At 37.6% G+C, this 23,037-nt stretch overlaps 1 protein-coding gene across 2 annotated transcripts; it reads left to right on the top strand.

Moving 5' to 3' along the window:
* The first annotated feature begins 355 nt into the window (after positions 1-355).
* On the top strand, positions 356-21,941 carry phyhiplb (phytanoyl-CoA 2-hydroxylase interacting protein-like b). 2 transcript variants are annotated; one of them, XM_066693327.1, is made up of 5 exons: positions 356-760; positions 18,165-18,361; positions 18,857-19,031; positions 19,282-19,399; positions 20,837-21,941. In XM_066693327.1, the coding sequence occupies exons 1-5, from the start codon at positions 655-657 to the stop codon at positions 21,369-21,371; spliced, it is 1,131 nt and encodes a 376-aa protein (XP_066549424.1). In that variant the 5' UTR covers positions 356-654; the 3' UTR covers positions 21,372-21,941. The 2 variants fall into 2 exon arrangements, with proteins under 2 accessions (XP_066549424.1, XP_066549425.1); XM_066693328.1 differs by lacking the exon at positions 356-760 and adding an exon at positions 12,815-12,927.
* The last annotated feature ends 1,096 nt before the right edge of the window (positions 21,942-23,037 follow it).

The raw sequence follows: 23,037 nt of genomic DNA, 5'->3' as shown, positions 1-23,037 counted from the left end.
AGTGGATTTCCTTTAAAACCCACAACGTTATTTCTGAATGGTTGCACCTGCCCTTTAAACCAGTGGTGAAGGAACAAGGAAAACAATGAAGCGCTCCAAAAAGGGTCTAGTGGAAATGAAATAAGTAATTATTTACTACAATTTGCTAAATGTCTTTACATGCCTGTATAGAAAACACACACACACACACACACACACACGAGGTTTAATTGAGATTCAAACAGAGGGGGGCAGGGTAATCTTGTTACATAAGAAGCCATTGAATTCACTGTTCATAATCCTGTCTGCATGTCCTGCGCACCCCAGGCAGTATGCACACTTGTGGCTCGCATACACGCCGAGAAATCATGCATACACACATAAATACCCCATGTACAGCAATGCATGTGCAACGCTAATATTGACTGCTGCAAATGAATACAAAATATGCAGCCTTTCCTGCAGGTCTCCTGTGCCTCTCACGTTGCCCTGACAAATCAGCAGTGCGCGGTGCGGTGGTGACGACTGGCTGACGCGGCCCCGACCACACCACTGACAGAGACCGAGGAGAGAGAAAAGCGAGAGAGAGAGAGGGAGGGGAAAAAAAGCTGCGATCGGAGACTCTATTCAAGGTGAAGCCAGTGAAAGACCGACACATCCACCACAACCCGAGGAATGGAGGTGCCACGACTGGGACACAGCATCAGCAGCCCCACCAGCCCGTGTGAGGACATGATCAAGAACCTGAGCTTGGAGGCCATTCAGCTCTGTGACCGAGAAGGTAGGGGCTGAGGAGCACTGCCCGGGTTTGGGCTGGGAATCGCATGCGTTACCGGCTGTAGATGGTCGATATGGCTTTGGTCAGTATTGAGTGGCTGGTGCACCATTTCCCAGAATAAAGATGGAAAAAAAAACACCCAGCGCACTTGCTTATGTTTGTATGTATTGGAAGAAATACAACTATAGTGCATATTATTAATCCAGGTTCAGGTGGATCATTGATCAGTATTCTGTGTCCAAACCGCAGGTGGTGTTCTCGTTTTGATGTGGTCCACAGGGTTGGTTATTGCACACTGATTTGCTCCAGGTGGCTCAGGGTGGATTTGGTCGTAGTGATTTGTGGATTAAGCACCACTGCTGCCGCAAATAATGTTTTTTAGACAAGAGGGAGTCAAACCCTGCGTGGAAAGAGAAAGGTATATATTTCTGCAGCACAAGCGCTTGTTCCTAATGTGGAGGTTTGATTGTTTCAGCACCATGGACACCAGCATCCTTATCGAGCAGGGCTTTTAATTCTTATTCTAATGAATGGCTCCATTCCGAGATTGCAGGAAATGTTTTTAGTTTTTTTTTTTTTTATTCTTATTTCTTATTAAACTATAATAAACAATGGTATAATACAAATGCATGATGAGTGATACGCAGTTTTGACAAAGGGCACGCAGGTATAGTGTATGTGCATCTACATGTGGTGCTTCCTATTGGTTCCAGAGCCGGGAAAAGCATATATTATTAAACACTTGCTGGCTAAAAAGATTGCATTGCTGATTCAGCTTCAAGTGAGTGGGTACTTGTTTATTTGAAAGTTTGATGAAAGTTCATTTTAAAATGTTAACACTTAAACGGTATTTAGATTGCTGTGCTTTAGTTTTTACAGTTACAACAACATGTATTAAAGCTTGATCCATTTTTTATAGCTGGATTTGTAAGATAAAATAATACAAAAGATCAATTCAGCATCAAATCCTTTTTTTTTTTTCCAAAATATTGCTTGGTGGTGCTGTGTAACATTCAAATTCTCACCTTCTCACCTTTATTTTATTAGGTTCATATACAAAATTGCGAAGGCAGAATGCTATTTTAGTTTAGGTTAAGTTGAGTTGACTAAAAATAAACCCACTCGCCTTTGATGATAATCGCCATCGGTTTCCACACAGAGGCCTATTGTAAAGATGGCTGCACCCATAGATGGAAAACGTGCACACAGCCCTCCACACCCTACAGTGTTGTCAGAGGTGTTTCTCCTGTATTGCGGCATGGCAAGAGAAAAAGAACAAAGAACAGAACTGTGTGCAATTTGTTTTTTAATCTCGTTTTGCACATGTTTATATTAAATCTGTATCTAGTTGTGCTAATTTAGTATTAACAGTTCTCTTGAGAGAGCATAGATATATATCTATTTCAGTGTGGTTCTTGGTTGGCAAAACAAAATATTATTGATTACATTAAATACATTACATTATTGATTTCTGAACTACACTAAAGTTTACAATGTAATCACATCTGTCGTATATTTGTAAAATGAAAGCGGAAGGGCAATAGATACAGTGCATGTAAACATATATGCACAGAGAATTCCATAGCGGATTGAACAATGAAGAAATACATTCTACATCTGTTCAGAAAAGCAGTGAAAAAGCCCGGCAGCATTGTGTGGAGGCACACAGTTGGCTCTCTGAGATGGCATTTTTCAATACACTGCAAGCATTATATAACTATATGTGCTAAATGTCTTCTATCTTTTAGTTATTTTTATTTTCTAGTTCTTTTGTTTTATTTTATTGTATTGTTTTGGAAAACATTGATAATATCATGTCATGAAAAAATACTAATAAAAACCTCCTATGCAGAAGGTAGAGAGGTAGAGAAAGACCTGCATTTGCGTCATTGGGATATAGCTTTCACTTGCATTTGGAAAAAGGCCATAGTCCAAACCAGTATAGCCCTGTATAGTCATGTATGCTACAAATCATAATGCAATCAATAACTCAGCTAGAATTTATATCCTGCAAAGGAGGATATTTACAGCTCATCAGCAAATACTCTGTAGTTGTTATTTTCTTTATTATGAGCTCAATACTCATACCTCTCCTGTACATCTTTCACAAATCCACTTTATTTGTATGAGATATGTACTGGGGAACCTTGTTGTTTTTCATTTCAGATTAAAAGGAACATAGACTATATTATTATTCACGGTGATTTTTAAAAGACAAATATGTTTCACCAATGTATACTCACGACTCATTTCCATCCAGTTACTATACAAATTCGTTCAGAGCTGTGGGAGCAATGTTTGTATAAGTATATTTTAACACATCATTAGCAGATTGTGGCTATATGTATCTCAGATCGTTACACTGCAGACTACACACTGTAAATACAGAGTCCATGCCTTTTGGCTATCCCTTACATGTTGCTTCAATGAGTTATATTTTTAAAGAAACAGTGAAACAAAACACATCAACATTGGGATCCTGCCATTTCAGTGTTTGTAATGCACAGTTCTGTGTTTGTGCTACACATAGAAAGTTTTAATGTAGACACAATTTTCCTTTTATCTCTTGATCGCTCAATAACATATAAATGTTGCATATTTCATCAAGTGAAGGCAGTCAGTACACTTTATGTATATATAATTAAATAAACTTTGCAGGTGTGACATGGAAAAGAGATGCTATAGATCGAAACAAGTGGCATTATCTTGGGGAGGCCTTCATCCAGCAGTGGATTGATATATGCTGATCACAATGATGATATTTATACATGTATATAAACAATAAAGTCAATTGAGAGTATTTATTTATTTTGTAATTAATCCTTTTGTGGGGTTGATACCTTTGTTAGATGTTTAACTGTAATACATTTGGCGCAGCCTGCCAGAGTCAAGTTCTGAAGGTCGGGTACTTTGTCTGTCAGTGAGCAATAGAGAATTACTTAAGCAGCCTGCTTTGTATTCGCTCCACTAACTCCATAAAGTGACCCCGGTTGCTTGGGTTTTATTGCTTGTATACGAAGGTAAAAGTACTGATAAACAAGAACAGGATATTCACTCTACCAATCCACATTTGTACGTCACGTATCCAATGCCATGCAGTCTGACCTTAGAGGATCGTCATGTAAAAGCCCAGGCAACGCAGGTTTGGAGCGTCAGCCTGCTATTCTAGTTTCTGAATATAAATCAGTTTATAAAATATACTGTTTTCTAGTTATCTCTTTATTTAAAATGTGAATTTCCAGGATCTGTTTTTATCAGCACTGCTTCACAAATGTATTATTTTTGTAAGCGTCACATGCAGTTGACCACCACCCCAACTCAATATTCAGGTTTCCAGTTTTAGCTTCAGACTTGGCTCAGAACATCAGACCCTATTTGCATTCGAAAGGGATCAGACTTCACACCAAAACTCTACAAGCAAAAGACTGGATTCCTTCTGTTAAAAGTACAGGCCGGCAGAGTGGGTTGTTCTGTATTGCTGGAAGTACGTCTATGTATGTACCTTGCAAACATTTCTCTCTGGTTTTTGAGAGAAAGGCTGAGGGCATTGAACTTCATCGTTGCTCTTTTTGTGATTCATTCGACATGTCAAATTAATGACAGTTGTGAATCACTTGTACTGTTCTTCAAATCTAAACACTGCATGAGTTTCTGTACGCCTACCAGCTTCAAGTATCAGAAGGAAGACAGCCTTTCGCCTCTGCTGCTGTCAACCATTTAATTTTCCAAACATCCAAAGAATTGTTGTAAATGACACAGAAATCCGTCTTTCGATGAATCGTGATAAATGACCAAAATTTTCACACACAAAAAGCTTTATAAATTCTTTAAATGTATCAAAAGATCACGAGTTGTGCAGTACTTATTTCTAAGAGGAACAAAAAATGAAATATACAAGAGTGTCTTTGTTATGCTTGGAAAAAAAGGCAAGACGTTTTTGAGCATCTGTGTTTCGGCAGTGCATGGGAGCAGACAGCCAGCTATTTAAACACAGCAAGCAGTTAACTAAGGTACCAGAAGCAAAGCTATTCATGCGCCCAGGCTTTCTCTTCTTTGTAATGGGTGACTTTCTGTGCTGTAATGTTCTTGGCTGACAACACAGGCAAGATGAATGTGCTGTATAGATCTCTTAGTCCAGCTGTGGCTGTGATTGTATCAGGAGTAGGGAGTGCCATCTGCTACTGCTGCTATAGGGGAGCTCCACCAATGAATAAAAGGAATGATTTAGCACAAACCATCAATTTATATGTTGTATACAATGAGCTTACACTTCACAGACAAAAATACACTCATTTCAACTTTTTGTATTATTATTATTTAACACTGAACACTGAATTGGCATTTTTCACAGAAGGAGCTTGCCCAAAATATTTGAGATTGGCAACAAATTGCTGTTGTCGGTGCTAGTACACTGGGGTCTATCCAGAACAGACTGGATTCTCTTTAAAAATCGCACTCGCTCTCTGGGAACAAAACATTTTTTGTGGACTGTTTGGCCATGTCTCATTCATAACCTTTCTTACAAAGAGTGGCTTAATCTGTGTGCTCCGCTGAAATGGGCTGAGATCCTGTTAATAATGGAGCAGTTCGTCTTCGGTATAAACTCTGTATAGAATAAAGATATGTATTGATTACCTCATTTTTAAAAACATCAGCACACTTTGTTGGTAAATACTGTGTTTTGAGAATAACTGGGGAAAATGCAGTGTTTCCTGGCACAGCAGATGCTGAACAAAGGAGAATGTTAACATTTCAATTATTGAACTGTGTACATCTGCTCCAAAACAGGTTAAAAATATAAGCAATGTGATCCTGCTACATTCTGTGAGGATCAATTGCAATTATTAAAGTGGTTTTAAAAATAAACCATTACTCTTTGAGGCAGTTGAATAATTCAGTTTCAGTCTCAAGACCTTTTAAGAAAGCATTAACAAAAGGAAAAGATTTGAGTTTCCTTTTCCATCGCCTTTCTCTAGAGATTGGCCATTTTGTGCAGTGAACATTCTTCTGCTTCAGTCTTCTTCTTCTCACCCACATCTACAGACCTGTCCAGCACACCTGGGCAAGAAAATGCACAGAACAAATAAAACACAGTCCTTCTAATATTTTATTCTAATAAGTGTGTTAACAGATATTATTCCAAATATATATAATGCACAAATATTATATTGCACCAGTGATCTTAAAATGCACCCTTGGCTTTACACACTGAACGAAAAAAGTTTAAATAATATCATTTCAAATTTGAATCTTTACTTTATCTTGAATACCTAGCTTGACATATTGAGATGAAAGCCAGAATCTGTACTGACCACATGCTCTAACAAAAAATGTGTTTTTCCTCTCCGATTTGTATCCCTTTTCTAATATGTTTGAAAATGTAAACATCAGCAGACACACTTTGTTTTTCATGTTACTGATAGTCCAATATGTAATACATGGTCCTATATGAAAAGCACACTCGTGCATGGAACAATATTATGCAACGCAATGCTGCAGTTTCTCTGACTTTAACAACTTAGTTTACATAATTACCTAATAGCTCATTAACAGATCACAATTTTTGTTCATTGATTTATTATTTTAAATCAATACATTTACAATGTATGTTAATATTACCAGCATCATTTCACCCAGCATGTGTTTCTCATGCCTGCCTTCTCAAACAAAGCAGTATGTTTCAAAGGCCTGTACCCCACTGGCTTTTTATTATACATCATTGAATGCTGTTCCTTTGTGAGGCTGACCAAACATGTGCACTGTTTCCAGATATTATCAGAATATTGGCTGTAGAATTGTCTGCTAACTTTTCCAATAGGACCAGAGAGGTCTGTTAGTCTGAAATACTGCTGGCATAAAGATTGATGACAGGATTCAGCATTCATCCATTTTGATTGAATTGTGCAGAGCTAGTCTGGCAGTTTGTACTTTTAAACTGATTTGCAAGTAAAATTATTTCCATGCACATGTTGTTTTTGCAAGTAAAAGTGTGTGTTTTGTGTGTGTTTGGTTAGGTGCAGTGTCTTTCTCTTGTGTTTTATCTATAATATAGGATGGACATTCTACCTAGCACTTTAAAAAAGAAAGATCCCTTTTTCCTTTTTGAAACATTCTCTAAATTATCACCAGTGTACACATGAGTAGCTTTCTGCACAAAATATGTTCTTTGAGTTCATTAAATTCATTATTTTTTTATTTAATTCTGTGGAATCTTCAGGCAATGAAAGCACAAGCTGGAGATCAAATTTTGAACAACATGTTCTTTTATATATACTGAAAGCTTCTCCTACGCTGTTTATTGAATTGTTGTTGATTTTTTTTTGGTTGTTCTTGCTGAAAGTTCTGATGTTTCCTGGCTAGTTGACAGATGTAGGACGGTTGTTTCTCAGATGTTAGTTGTCATCCTGTTAATAAGGTTGAGTACATAACCTCTTAATGTTATCTTGTTGTGATTCTGCCGCTATGATCATGCTGGCCAGTGGTACTCTGAGAACTGCAGATCTAATGACCTCAGCCCCAGTGGAGGCAGAGTGGTCTGAATTAGCTCCAAGTGCACGGCAATGTGGGATGGTTTAGTCATCCATCACTGGGCACATGATGACTAACCCATCAATACATGAGAATGGCTTTGCTCTTAATAATACACAAGTATAAGTGTGTGTGCTGAATTACTTCATTTATAACCATATATTTCATTAAATCAGGATCTGCATGATTTGGTAAAGTGTTGACCTTAACTGGAATTTAAAAGACTGCTTTGATAGGACACTTAACTTCCCAGATATGGGCAGGTTGCCGTTACTGTTTGGAAAAAGATGTTTTATTTTCTTGTGTCTAGGAATTACTTTGTTTTCCTATTAGGGCCCAAAAACATAGACAGGAATCTTTTTTAATTTTTTCCAGGATTTACTTATGTTTTTGCTGGTTAATTTCACTATAATAATTGGTGCCTACATAATAAGTAAACATGTTTTGGAAAATAAATAACAAGTGGAGCCTCCTGTTAAAAGTGTGTTTAAGTACCTATTATAAAAAAAAAATCATGTAGAAAAAAATATATTAGCACTATTTCATGCTATGATTCAGCTTTCCACTTAATATGTGCAAACTGATTACATTTCCATAATGAAAAGCTGAAAAGCTATTATTGAGTCTGAACAAAGAATTGTTCTGCAGAAAAAAAAAACATCTGCAGTGTATTTGGCACAAGAAAGTTAAACTTATATCAAGAAAAACATACCCACTGTGTAGGAGTATCTGATTCTTGTTCTCCAGACCACAATTCAACAGACAATTTGTGGTAAGAACTGAAAAAAGGAGTCCACAAGCAAAACCTGGAGTAACTGGAAAGGTTTTGTGTGGTTGAATATCCCTTCTGAGAAGTTGAGGCTAAAGGAAGTGACTCCTTCATATAAGTCAAGGTGCATGAATTGTGAACTGTGTGAATCTGAACATTGTGTACTTTGAAAATACTAATGCAACTATTCAAAATACTACAATATATATATATATATATATATATTTTTTTTCATGGCTAAGATAAAAGTAAATACATTGCAAAAGTATTAAAAAGATCTTCACTAATTAAGCAGAGCACTCTTAATTGGCTTGTGAGAAAAAGTATATTGTAGCTTTTCATGCCCCTGATGCTATGAGACACAATCAGTACAACCATTATCAAAAATGTCACTATATTTGGCAACATTATTGAATACATTGCGATAACAATGCAAGTATTCTACATAGCAACCTTATTAAAGAAGTCTTTAGAAGAGTTTAATCACATAACTTCTTTACAAAAAGTAAAATGTCTAAAGTAAAGACACACACACACACACACACAGATCCTTGGATTTTTTTTAATTACTGTGATCTAGACAGGTCTGTCAGCTATATTAGTATGATGGGTTTTTACACTTGGGATTGTGCTAGCTTTATTAGATTTTTTTTAAATTATATTCACATTTTTTTCTATTAATTAAACTAGATACTCTTAATTACAAGTTTCTGATAAGTAAGTAAATTAAGTAATTAAGTAAATGACTGACATCATTGTTTTCATATACAGTGAAACAGTTCGAAGGTGTTATCAGACTACTTCCACTTTTTTTGTATATTTTTTTCAAGTACTTTCTGATGACTGATAACTCACAGAGTAAAAGGAAGATTTTTAATGTTGCGGCTCTATTGCACAGTAATTATTGTTGGTTTACATTTCTGTTGCCTTCCAGCCAGTGATATAATTAGATCACAGCAAGCAACAGCTGCTCTTCAGTTTTCAGTGGATGTGTAGGCCACACAGAGATGCAGTACCTATGGTACCCCAGTGATAACATTATGAAAAAACATGAGATTAATATGTTCACGTGCTTTTTAGTAATGATTAACTAAACGGTGTACATCAAATATTAGTTATAATGGTTTCTAATTTGGGGTTGCATGTAGACTAAATTGTGGTCACGACTGAAAAAGCAAAAGCAATCAGACGAATTAATGAATCTCTTAATATGATGTCTGGTCTCCGCATGGTAACAGCAGACATTGCAATATCAGGGAACATTTTTTAGTTGAGTAATTCATAGTAAACCATTTTAATTCAAATTACTAATAATTGTTAAATATATTATTTATTTGTGTTATTACCTAGGCCTTTGTCATTTATGTGTTCTCTGCACTTACTTGTAACTAGATCTATAATGTAACATAGAGTTTTTTGATTATTAAGTTAGGTTTAGTTGTGATCAGTTAACACTTATCTTCCCTTAAAAACCTTGAATGATTTGTACCCATGATGAGCTAATGAATGACCGAAAAGCTTTCTAGCCCAATCGGGTTTTGTGTGGCTCTCTGGTCAAAAGAGCACAACATGCCTGCTGGCCTCCACTTTGCATTGTAAATGAGCTTTACTCTCAATTGGGGGAGGGTAGCTCAGTCAGTGGCCACTGATGAAGCATCTTAATAGTTTTTTTCTGAAGATGTTTGTAAGCTAATATTCACATCATTAAAAAAACACAATGGTGATATAGAATTTAATGTATTATGCAATTCTGCAAAGTGCAGTCAGAATACAGTTAATTTAAAAAATGGAATATAACATTCTCACTATTTGTTGTATATTATGTGTTACTATTTAACAAGTATATTTCCCACAATTACATCATACAACTCCCTTTCAGTTTTGTATTATTAGGCATTTATTAATACTGATGTAAATTGTGAAAGTTACAGATCAATAGACTTCAATCACTGTTGGACAATCATGACCAGCATGGACAATGTCACAGGCCTAAACAGAATGAAGTAAGAAAACCAAAGTCCTACTTTGAATGCGTTACTTTTGGCGCTAATTTGAACCCATATAGAGAGTACACTTGTTTTTCATATTTCACAATACACTTAAACATTACATAAACTCGTGATATTCGATTGTCATTTTGTGTTTTATAATTACACATTGTACTCCTATGCTGTTAATACATTAACGTGGTTGTCTACAGCTTGGTTTGTATAACGAGGATCCGGACACAACAAACACCGAATTTCACTCTGCGGTGTAATTGGCCGCTTTCGTGCAGCGCAGATCGCCGCTGTTCTGCGCAGATGTGCGCAACTCCACCAATTGGAGCGGGGGATCTGCAGAGCTGCGGACATGTGCGCTACAAGCGACCTTACGACCTTTCATCGAGCCAGACATATGAACAATGTGTTAAGGTACGGATTTAAAATGTAGTCTAAACATGTATAATTAAGTTGCCTACACACAAGTACTGGTAGTGAATAGTTAAAACCTAACAATGTATGTTTTTAAAACGATCTTGGTCATTAACCGTCGAAGAAAAAACGACTCCTTCCTGTTTACGTAAATATCGGCGTGACGTAATTCCGGAAGGGAACCCACACGGCTGCTCCAGTCTTCACATGTCAGCTGTTTAATATTCCGGTTTTATTTATATGTAAAATATACTGCAGTTTTACTCTCGCTTCAATCCCCTGGTGTGTGCTGCAGTGTTGACGTGATGGTTGTAAATGTGCAGTAGGGGCGCAATGCGCAGGACGGGCCGGCTCTGAGGTCACCGGATTGAAGAGCTCTTTCATGCCCAGGATCTGACGTCATAGATCTTGGCTCTTAAACGCAGAGTTTGGCATGCATTACATTAAACAGCAACGCCAAGATGAACTATTTTGTATTAGCCATTCCCTGCCGTGCTCTCTCAGAAATGATGGTATGGAAACAGGGCTGTGTTGACTGTAATAATAGATGGATACTTTTATTGTTCTTTGTTTCAAGTAGTTTTAGTTAGCAGTCAGAGTTCAATGTATTTTAGGATACCTGAGTCATAATAAGATTATGAAATATTGATAAGCTGCCCCGAGCAGTAAACTCTTACATAATTTGTGTAGCAGCATATATAAATACCAATTACAGTATTAGTGATTATGAATACAAATTAGTCTAAATGTTGTTGATATTACTATATCTGTGTTTAGTTTTGAAAACATTAGGCCTACTTGATGTATTTGGAATTGGAATAGGACTTTGATTTGAAACCTCTTTCGACTGCTTGTGGCTTTTTTTAATTGGCATGGTGTTTTGTTTTTTTCATACCTCAAATATGATAATTCCTCCTGATCAGAGAGAAAGACTTTATTAACATTTCCTTATGTTTTTAATTAATTTTGATCATCCTAATGTTTGGCTCCAAGCAAATTGCATTTATGATTGACTAAGCTGGAATTAATTTGCTGCAAATGCCCAAGGGTGTGAACTGCACAAAGGACACTATGAAAAGTATGTTGGGGAACGTCATGAAAATTAATTACTATGTTCCATGTTGTGTACATAATAGCTTCCATGTTTATTTTTTGTAATGTGTTCTGTGAGACTATTGATGTCTAGATAGCTTTCATTTGCACACTTTGCAGACCCCATGTATCTTTGGTTGTCCGACGTTGACCCGTTCCATGACAGGTTTTCTTTCCCGTAGGTACACAAAAATGTCTGTGTACAGAAATTAGTTCTGCAATACTTGGCAAGACATCAAGATGACATGAGAATAAGTAAAATCTATATATTGTGTTCTATATATGGCAAAATGACCTTTAAGGTCTTTCAGGTTGGATTATTGTGAGTTTAATATGATTATGGCACTGCGCAGTGAGTCTGCCATACATTTTCATACAGCTGAGGCAGTAGGTTTGTTGCTCTACAGGATGCATGTCTCGCATCTGATCCCCTGTTCTTTTCACAGTGCCCAGATGCCAATGATTTTCTTGCATTCTTCTTGTTAATTTTATTTGCCAATGAAAGAACAAGGCATGCCTTTTGCGTCTTGTTGGATGTTAAACGTTTCATGAAAGACACTGAACAGACTTCATAGAAACAGGAAATTGCTCTGTAGTAGAATATGTTAATAGATTGCCATATTTGGGATAGTTGGCCTATTGGATTAAAAGAAGGACCCTTTTTATATTTCCAGACTTCGTTAAAATACTGATGGGCTTTATCTCTGTGAAACTGTGTGCTGCATCCTGTGTGAAGTCTTTCTGTTTTTGTGAGGGCTCTTGACATGAAAAGTGATAAATGTGTGTTGTAGTAAAATTCATTGGTGTGTTCCTTTGGCTTTAAAGAGAAGTCTAGTCATGGCTAGTGCTTGATACGGGTTCAAAATGAGTGCTGGTTGTCAATGCTGAGTGACTAAGGTTAGAGCAACTTGCCAAGCCATATATAGTATTGAACTCAAACTGTTAGGTATATGCATGCTCTGGTTAGATTTCATGGGGATATACTGTCAAAGGATTTCCAAACATGCCAGTGGGAGTTGACATTTCACGGATAATCTCTCTGGAAAACAGCGAGGGTTTTTCTTTTAAAATTATGACTGTGACTGGGCCAGTACGACAGTTGCCAACGTTGGCTGATGACATAATCTCAGCTGTGCCTGTGACAGTCCGCTGGGCTTGTAAAACAAATGCTAAGCCTCAGTTAGCCAATAGCCTGCTGCCGAATGTACAGCCCTGCACTGTCCTATTGGCATTGCTGAATGAATGGGATGTATAGAGGCTGTAAGAAATGCCTCTCTTCTGTCTAGCTCTTTCTGGATGCTCATGTGTCTCTCTAAAACTGGTGCTTCATGTGCCAGTGCCATGACAAGCAGATTTTCATCACACTGGTATGTTTACTTTTTATTTATCTCTAATTTGGTAACTTCTAAGGCTTAAGTAATATAAAAAACTGTCATCAGGATGTAAAGGAAATACTGTATTAAACGCTGCTGTACATAAAAAACGGAGAAGCATTTTTATTCAGATCTTGTATAACCAGCTACTGAAATTCATCTTTCCCAAGAATCTTCAGTCACGGTAAGCGGATAGCGGCCCCACAGGACAACCTGTAATGGGGATTTTGAGTGCTGAGTCAAAAGATGTTTCATGCTGCTGAATGAATAATGGGAACTGTTTTTCTTACCCTCAGTACTGGTTAAGGTCTTGTTTTGCACAAGCCCTGTGGGGAACGTGGTGGCTTTTCACATTAGCCTGTTCCTAACACAGTGTCCAGTGTGGGTATTTTCCACAGATTGTTTTGAATAAGCATCATCTGAGTGTTTCGATTGGAGCTCCTGCAGAGTGAAGGAGCGAGCCAGTTCATTTTGGACGCTAGAAGTGCTGTGAGATCTCAAACTGATACAGCCTTTGATCTCAGATATTATTTTGTGTGGATAAAGTGAAAATATGTTGAACTTAAAAACAACAACGTATGATTCTATTTTGAGAGATTCCTATTTTGTTTTTCTTTTGAAGTGTTTAAAAATGACTATTCATGAGCCTGTGGTTTTCCAATACCACACTTTTGACGTAGGCACGACTCGCCAAAGCTGTTTTTAGCTCCACACTGGAGGAATCCATTGTGCTGATAACGACACAGCAGTTCCTGAGAGGCTGGGTGTGGAAGTTGCAAGGTTGATGTTTCAGCTTTGTGTGTGCTAGTGAAGAAATGCATGCTGTTTGAAATTATATAATGCACCCATAATCCCTCTGTGTATGAAAAACAACACAGATCAATACATCTGCATCTGTACATCTCCTGTGTGTCTCTGGTGTAATGTGTTTTGTGGAATTTGTACACAGACGCCATGTTCAGTGCATCCCTAGTGGTGCTGGCAGTCGCTATAATATCTGGGATTTTCTTTGAAGTTATGGTAGACAGTTCTAACACAAAATCCCATGTGCTAGAGCTGTAGAATAAATTGTCATTACAGGACAGTTTTCAGACTAACTGTGAGTTGCTACAGTAGAATAGTATTGATTTCAGATATAATCAAAGTGATTGATTTGTGAACGTTTTGCTGCAAAAAAATCAGAGCAGTGACTATGGTTTTGCCCCTTCCATCAATTTACGTTTCCTATGGTTTTCTGCTCAGTGATCTTTGTTTAGCTCTTTTATACACCCTTGAAAAATGGTTTTGAAATGATTTAGTTACAATTTGCTGATCTTTGTGTATTCACAATACACATTCATTTGTTCAATCTCCAGCAAAGGCAAAGCTCAATAAACACTAGTGTGCTATTTAAGGTGCCGGAAGTGCATTTTATTTTTAAACACCCACGTGAAGGAAAAGGCTAGGAAAGAATTACTGTAAACGGTTGTGACAAATCTCTATGCTGAATACTTGAGCATGTTAAGTTACTGCAGCTGTGAAAGAGTCTATACTTGTTCTCAAGGATTAATGCAATATTTGATTTCTTGTTTATTAACAGACGGATTGAGGCTCACCCTTATGCATGCATTTTCGCTCATATGTGACCAGTTTATTTTGATATATTGTTGTATAAAGACTATGTATATCAATGATCATGTTTTGTAGATGTAAGCTCCGGAAAATGCATTTTTTATTTTTTTATTTTTTTTACCCCTGAATTACTGGTTTTATCTAGTATTTTTGCAAGAATGGGCATTACCCAGCATATTCACATTAAGGTTTCAATTTTAAGTACCGCTGATTCCTACTGTATTCATAATTTAATGACTAACATGACAGTTCATGTGTAGAGTGCTGTAGAGTAGCTTATCTGTACTGAGCATAGTCACTACTTGCTGCCCTTAGCTTGTTCCCTAGCTGATTGTTTTGAGTAGGTTTTTCAAAGGCTGCCATTATGGATTTTACAGACTATTTGAGAAAATTGGGTTTAATCAAAAAAGAGGAATATTCACAATTATTCACGTTTTCTTTAAAGACAATGGCCCTTTAACACGAGCTTGTAAGTAATGTAAGTATAAGTATTCACCTTGTTGTTCTTGAAGAAGTATAAGTTAAAGATGGGCACCAATTCATATGCACTTTGAAAACATTTTTCTTAAATCCTTGAAGGAATGATTTTGCTGATGCCAACAAGTTAAGCCTGACTGAGTTTCCCATTTCAGGCACAGCTTGACTGACAGATGAATCAAGGTCAATAAGGAGGAAGGCTAAAATGTAAATCTGATCACGGACAACTCCAAATCAAGTCTCAGGAGTAAAGTGAGAGCATTGTGAAGTGATTTGGATTCGGATCGCCTGGCTTAGGAAACGATGGCCTGGCTATTTGGATGAGGCATCAGTACTCACAACATTATAACTCCAATTATTAAGAAACAGGCCCTTTGTGCTCGAGCTTTTGCTTAATGTTTGCTGTATTCACATTTCACCAATCTATAGCTGGTCAGACAAACGTGGATATACGTCTTACAGTGTCTGAGAAGCAGGTACGCGTTCAGTTCTATAGAAAAAAGACAACAGGGCAGTTATTTACAATATATTCACATGGCATAGCTGGTTGAACGCCACTGAATTCTCATCTCAAAAGATTTTTAGATTCACTTCAAATTGGACACGTGACTATGCAATTTGCTTCATATATACACATCCCAAGAGACCTAGAAAACCACCCAAAAGATGGAAAGATTAAATAATTAACTTTGCAGGCATGACATGGAGTAGGGGAGCTATGGGTCGAAGCCATGGGGAGGCCTTCATCCAGCAGTGGAATATAGACTGAAGATGATGATGATGTTGATATATATAGTGTGTATGATGTATACTAGGTGTGTGTGTGTGTATGTGTAGAATATGACGAATTGAAGGGATTTCGGATTCATTATCTCAAAATTGGCTGCAGTGCATGGTTATATAAGGACACTGAATGAAGCATAATAGGTGTAATTAAGAAAAACGGAAAGCATATACGAAGCCAGGGAACTATATTTGGTAGGTGCCTCTAATTAGAATCGCATGAACACAGTTCTACCTGTGCTGTAAATGAGCCAGAGGAGAACAAAGCAATTACTATGGTTAGTTGTTAAGTAGAGCACTATTCTGCATGTCCCTTTAGCCATGAAAGCGAGAGCCCCAGTCTTAAAGATGCTGAATTAGGCAATGCATTGTCGATAGGCTTGCATTTTGTTGCTATGGAAACTCATCAATTTATTTTATTTTTTTTCCCTTTTCCGAGGGCTGCTTTCTGCAAATGCATGAAATGGGTTTTAAAGAGAGCTGCTGTCAACAGCCTGCTCAATGAAGGCAGCTAGGGATTTTATAAAGTGAAACTGGTGAGGTTAAAGAGTTTTTCAGCATCGCTACAGGTGTGTTGCGTAAGCAGCTCTTGTAGTGTGGCGACAATGAGCAATAGCAGGAGTGCAAGTAGCCTACGTGTAATTGCCGAAGACAGTTCTGTAACATCTCATGTATAGGTCTTAACATCTAAGTTGTCTTTTTTTTGTTAAGCGTTGTGCGTTGCAAACATGAGATCTTTAAACCCAGCAGCTTCGTACAGATAGTATAGAGATACGTGAATGACAGTATTATACGATATTCTTGCCCCATATGCCTCTTAACCCATCTGACAGTTGTTGCATCTGCCAAAGCTTTGTTTTTGTTTTTGTTTTGCGATTCAAAAAGATGAAAATAAAAACAAAACCCAAGGGACCCTTTCCCAGCACTTTACCCAGGCAAGTGATAAGGGGATTTGCCTGATCCTGTCTAATTTAGATTTAATCTTGAAAGTGTAACCATTTTAAGAAATGGTTTGCTTGGCAGTGTTACATGTAAAACAGTTGTTATGATTTTGAAACATAGAAGCCAGTGTGATGTCATGATATCAGTAGTCTTACACTGTTGAATCATGTGTTACTCTTGTCTATTTGTCCAGGACTTAACTAAAATATTGCGATACTTCTGATACATTTACTGAAAAATCTGTACCGAAGTTCTACTCTATTGTGTGTCAAAGGTAGTATTGTAGCCACAGCATCCTGTCATGTACTCTTCAAACTTGGTCATTTACTAGCTAAAGTGAGAATACTGTAAAAAGTCACTAATTTATCTAAACTGATAAACACCAGATACACAAGTCTTTATGTTCACTATATTGTTCAGTATAACTAGCATTTGTCTGAAAAACAAAATAGAAGTATTTTGAAAAGATGCACGTTTGTAGAGGATAACCTGACCCATTTTTTGGACGGACTCAATTAGCAAGCCATACTACACAAGGTTTGAAGTATTCCATGGATCATTGAATCTGTATTGTTTCTTTGAGCATCATCAATTTTGAAATGGTTTCAAATTCACTTCATTCATGCAGCATACACAGAACATTATATTGTTCAAGTGCCAAGTGTGGATATTTTGTAGGATCAAATTTCCTCTTGACCCCTTTTGGAAAATGTGTCCCAGCTATTAAAGCACTCTTTCACATGTTTGTGTAGATGTGATGAGATGCCAATATTTGTTGATGAAAAATAATGTCTTTGTTTTAAACTATGCCAGTTACTGTGTAGTAGACCTGGAAAACGGGGCTATTATCGGTTGCCGTGATGTAAAACTCAGCCAACACTGGCTTTGATGACCTCAATAAATGTTGAGGCTTGGGGAAGGCTGGAGGCTCTATCTTGGATGATCTTCATATGTCAATAGCTATATCTCAGTGCATGTGCTTTTACGTGCAAATCACAGGTTAAGCAATGGAGGGAATATTGAAATCATGTACAGAAATCTCATGTGAGAAGTTTAATTATTAGCATAGTCTGAAGCTTTGAAATATGGAGTGGCACAGTAATAGCCAGCCTTAAGAAAATGAAATGTAAGCTTTGAAGAATGCATTGTTGCCATGGTAATGGATGCAATTCCAACACTGGGTCATCATCTTAAGAGTAGTAAATCTGTAGATAGATTTCCTTTATCTGGCACCATTTACAGTAAACATTTATCACCGCTCATAGAGTCTTGTGTTCTCCACTAAGCCTTTGATCTGCCGAAATCTTGCTTCTCCATTTAGTAATTTGATTTGAGCTTCAAAATACGAGTCCCGTCTCATCCTGATGTTTTTGTTTGCTATATAAACAGCACAACTTGTGTCTCTTTTTTTACCACAGGAAATAAATCCCAAGACAGTGGGATTGCAGAGATGGAGGAGCTTCCCGTTCCACAGAACATAAAAATAAACAACATCACATGCGACTCCTTCAAGATATCCTGGGATATGGATCCCAAATCCAGGGACCGTATCACACACTACTTCATTGACCTGAACAAGAAAGAGAACAAGAACTCCAACAAGTTCAAACATAAGGTGGGGAGGATAAGATACCTTTTGGGACATTCAGAAGCACAGTTTGAAAGTCTTTTTGGAGCTCCCACTCCCCCACTGGAATGAAATCATAATTTGACCCACCCGCTTATTGAAAACTACAAAGCTATACTCAGTGGCTGCTTCATTTGTTGTAAGATGCTGTTTTCTTCTGCTCATAAATGTAACCGATATTACACACAGACTTGTAGTTTTGTATTAGTGGGTGGGTCAGAGTTTTGTATTGATATAGATTGAACTTCAGCACATCTCAGTCTACAGCGGTTTGTAAAGTGCGATGTAGTCAATAAATAACATCCAAATACTAAAAGATTGCATTGACTTCCCCCACATTGAAAAGAGACGGACATAAGCAAGGGAGGTGTTTCATGCTGACAGTGTGCAATCACTTTGTGGTTGTTGCCTTCTGGTGTGCGATGATGCCATGCTTGAATAGACGAGGACATCTTTGAACTTTTTACTTCTGCTTCCTTGCAGGATGTTCCTACGAAGCTGGTGGCCAAAGCAGTCCCCCTTCCCATGACGGTGAGGGGCCACTGGTTCCTGAGCCCACGCACCGAGTACACAGTGGCTGTGCAGACTGCCTCCAAGCAGAGCGATGGAGACTATGCCGTCTCGGAGTGGAGTGAAATTATTGAGTTCTGCACTGCGGGTGAGTCTGAAGAGGAGGCATAAACACTGCAATACTGTCAGGACAACAAAGCAAATTATATAATCAGGGTGAATGTTAGTGATAAGGGCTTACAGTATGTTTGAGCCTATTCGAGCTTACTGCAGTGATAGACAAAGTATGTTTTAGGATTTTGGAAAGGTTTAATTTTTCTTTTCCCCTCACTGTTAACCCCCCCCCCACCCAATAAACAACAATTAAATGGCCTATCAATAAAATGTGTGTTTTTCAGATTACTCCACGGTGCACCTAACGCAGCTGTTAGAGAAAGCCGAAGTGATTGCGGGCAGAATGCTGAAGTTTTCAGTGTTTTATCGCAATCAGCAAAAAGAATACTTTGATCAAGCCAGGTACGTGCTGCTGTCATTACTGGTGTCCCGTATTTGTTGGATTTAAATCATTATAATATGTTATAGGATGTGCTCAGCAGAAATGTCTTGATAAATTAAGACCAACATATTCTAGAATCTTTTTAAGTATGTTTTTTGTTACCTCCCAATTTCAAGTTGGAGGTTGTATGGACCAGTGGAGAGGATACAATCTGTGAAGTCAAATAATTTAAAGTATTTAAAAGAGTTCCTAAAAAAGACATTGGTGCAGTTCTAAAGACTGCCTGCCTCATCCCATTTTTTATTTACTCTTCTATCCCCCAGTGATGTTGACTGTCAGTACCAATTAGACGGCATGGAAATCATGTTTGGGAACTGTCTGTGCTAGTCAACGAATTAAAGAATGCCTTTGATAGCCGACATCAAAAGTTACGTAGGCTTCTTAATTAAGAAAAACTAGGAAACCGTGTCATCAATACATATTCAGCAGCAAAGTGTTTAGAGGTTTAAGGGTTTCAAACAATTGACTTAAATTAATTTCACCTGAATTAAGATCAGACCTGTGCCACCGGAAATACAAATACTCCTTGAAATGTATAGCGTATGCTACTGTAGAAAAGTCACAATTCATATGCTGTGTTTACAAATGGGGCAGAAAAGAACTTGGCTGTAATTATTGTCTATACAGATGTACTCGGGAATAAAGCATTCTCTCATTCTCTGCTATCTGAGGCACTGTGGAAAAATTACTTCTTGTTCGCTAACCTACACAGCTGTTAGCAAATTATACCCCCCCACCCCCCAAGACGTTTCAGATTCAACAAAGCAGCTTAATACCGTTCTCAGAATGATTGTCCCGAATGCTGCTTGCAGAGCATTGAAATGAAATGAATTTGAAATGTACAAAAAAACCACTAAAATTATATTAACTTCTCCGTCAGGTTGTATTGCTGCCAAATGTTTCTTTTTAGAAAAGTACAGTCAATAGCATGTTTCTAACATCTTTAACCATGATGGCTGTCATATCATACCATAACATACATGCATTCCTGGTGTCCCTGCAGTCAGTAGCCTTGTCTTGCGATGAAATTCAGTGCATTATTCATAGTTGAACATGTGAAATGTTCCATCAATACAACTTGCGTCCTTGTATTCATTTTCACGTCAGACTGAGAACTTTCATGCAAATCTTAAATTATTCATTGCTGTTCAGCTATGCCTAACAATATTACAAATAACATGCGCTTGAATTATTAATCTGATATTATCTTTAGTGCATTGCATTTTCATTTGCACCATTAAATGAACAAACCCTGCAATATGTGAAATAGATGATTGCAAAGGTTGTAAGATACAGTACAGTAGTGCCATCTTGTGGTCTGAGAAATGTGTTTGCCGAGATGGGTCTGTCAAGAACAGTAACTCCCTAACTGCGCCTCTTTCCGTTTCTTTCACCAGAGAGCTACAGCACAATAAGATGGTGCCCTCAGTAAAGGACAACAGTGGCAGCCATGGCTCTCCCATCAGTGGTAAACTGGAGGGCGTCTTCTTCAGCTGTAACACCGAGTTCAACACCGGAAAGCCGCCGCAGGATTCCCCGTACGGGAGGTACCGATTCGAGATCCAAGCCGAATTACTTTTCAACCCAAAGACTAACCTCTACTTCGGTGACTTCTACTGCATGTATACGGCCTACCACTACGTGATCCTGGTCCTGGCCCCCGCCGGGTCTCCGGGCGATGAGTTTTGCAAACAGCGGCTGCCCGCGCTGAACATCGCAGACAACAAATTCCTGACCTGCACCGAGGAGGAAGGCCAGCTGGTGTTTCACCACGCGCAGGATGTCATATTGGAGGTGATTTTCACCGACCCCGTGGATCTCGCTCTAGGGACTGTCGCCGAGATCAGCGGCCATCAGCTAATGAGCTTGTCCACGGTAAACGCAAAGAAAGACCCCAGCTGCAAGACCTGCAACATCAGTGTTGGACGCTAACCCGCTTTGCCGTGCTGCCCCACAGATCGTCTCACCCCTTTAATGTCCGTTCTTCTCTGTCCAGACTCTTCGGAAGCATGCATACGCAGCTTTTAACCAAACGGCAGTTGTTTCTTTGAGGGTTTCTTTTTTTCTATCCTGAGTAGAATTGTTCGTGTTCCTGTTTTTTTGGGAGGTATTTGTGAAGTCGCTGCCAAGTCGAACCATAACGATGCTTCTTTACCCCTCCTGGCTGTGACGCTTAACAGACCATTTCTCCAGTTTTAGAGCTGCAATGTATTGTTTTGCCAAAGGTAACAAACACTGATTGAAAACTGCTGTAGAAAAGCAACGGTAACAGCTTCTAAATGGCATTATAAATGCATATTAATTTTATCTTGTGATTAAAAAAAATTACTGGATAATTTAAAAGAGCATGATAGGATGTACATGCAGCATGATTTAATATTGAAAAAAAACTAGAAATGTCAGCACTTCCAACTTGTTGTTCAGCAGTGTTACATGTTATTTATTCTAGTTAACAGAAACCATATACTGTGTTTAAACATAATAAATGTGATAGAAAAAATATTTATTTTACTGTTGTATAAAAAAATTACAAACCAGAAGTGCACAATATCAAGAATTCAGATCATAGCAATTCAATTTTTGGGAAAAAAAAAAATCAGGCTGATGGAAAAACCAATATGAAATAATCCAGAAATCACTTGCACTAAACTAACATTCACAAGCTGGTTTAAAGGAAATCTTTTTTATCAGAAATACTGAAGACTGTTAATATATTATCTGGGTCATAGCAAGCTTTATATAAAATTTCTACCACGTGTGATCATAAAGCACAACAGTTTAAGATTTTAAATTGATTGACATGCATATACACTTTACAGTATTGTAATGGTTGTTTAGCACGATCGTTCCATCAGTAGATATTAGATCTTGGGTCTACTTTTAATAACATGTTTTTCACCAAAATTGCACTTAACATAAAGCATCTTGAGCATTGACTACTATATACCTGTATCAGCTATAGTATTGTTTTTTCACATTTCACAGTACAAAATATGACATTGAAGAAAATATTGCAGTGAAAAACTATTTTAACACAACCATTACCATATTGCAGATACATTCCAGATTTAAGAACAGAACTGTAAAACATGTTTCAGATTGCACAGTAGTAGTCTAAAAATGTATTGTGCAGATTACAAATTTGACATTACCTTGATTACCTTATATGTACTTTACCCAAGGATTTGAAAATGCTTCAAAAATACATTGCCTTCCCCTTCCACTTGACAAGAAGCCTTACGTTTATTGCCATTTTATGAGGGATGTGCAGTAGCCTTCCTATATCCTTAATATGTAATATAGCGTACACTATAATTACAGTTTAACGAGCTACATACCACTAGATGAGAGGGATTGATTGTAATTACAGAACCATTTTGGAATATCTTTTTGTGGAGATTATAATGAATTCGGAACCGAAGTGAACGCAGTTTTATTATGGTGGAAGGGGGTACAATATATCTTTCAATTTGAAATGCCCCATACATTTTCCAAGAGAAACAATCAAGTGGATAGATTGCATATCCCTTTTTCTTTTGATAAATTGAAAGCATTTTTTGTTGTAAGATTTAAGATTGCAGGACATGTACAAGAACAG

This window comes from Amia ocellicauda, chromosome 20 (genome assembly GCF_036373705.1).
Source record: "Amia ocellicauda isolate fAmiCal2 chromosome 20, fAmiCal2.hap1, whole genome shotgun sequence".
NCBI classification, from domain to species: domain Eukaryota; kingdom Metazoa; phylum Chordata; class Actinopteri; order Amiiformes; family Amiidae; genus Amia; species Amia ocellicauda.
The sequence above is the reverse complement of the archived record's forward strand: the minus strand, read 5'-3'. Positions and strand labels throughout refer to the sequence as shown.

Excerpts from the sequence above, each read along its gene's own strand:
- phyhiplb (XM_066693327.1), top strand. The coding sequence starts at position 655 with ATGGAGGTGCCACGACTGGGACACAGCATCAGCAGCCCCACCAGCCCG. Across the intron at positions 18,362-18,856 it reads CCAACAAGTTCAAACATAAG|GATGTTCCTACGAAGCTGGT; the intron begins GTGGGGAGGATA and ends GCTTCCTTGCAG. Across the intron at positions 19,032-19,281 it reads TATTGAGTTCTGCACTGCGG|ATTACTCCACGGTGCACCTA; the intron begins GTGAGTCTGAAG and ends TGTGTTTTTCAG.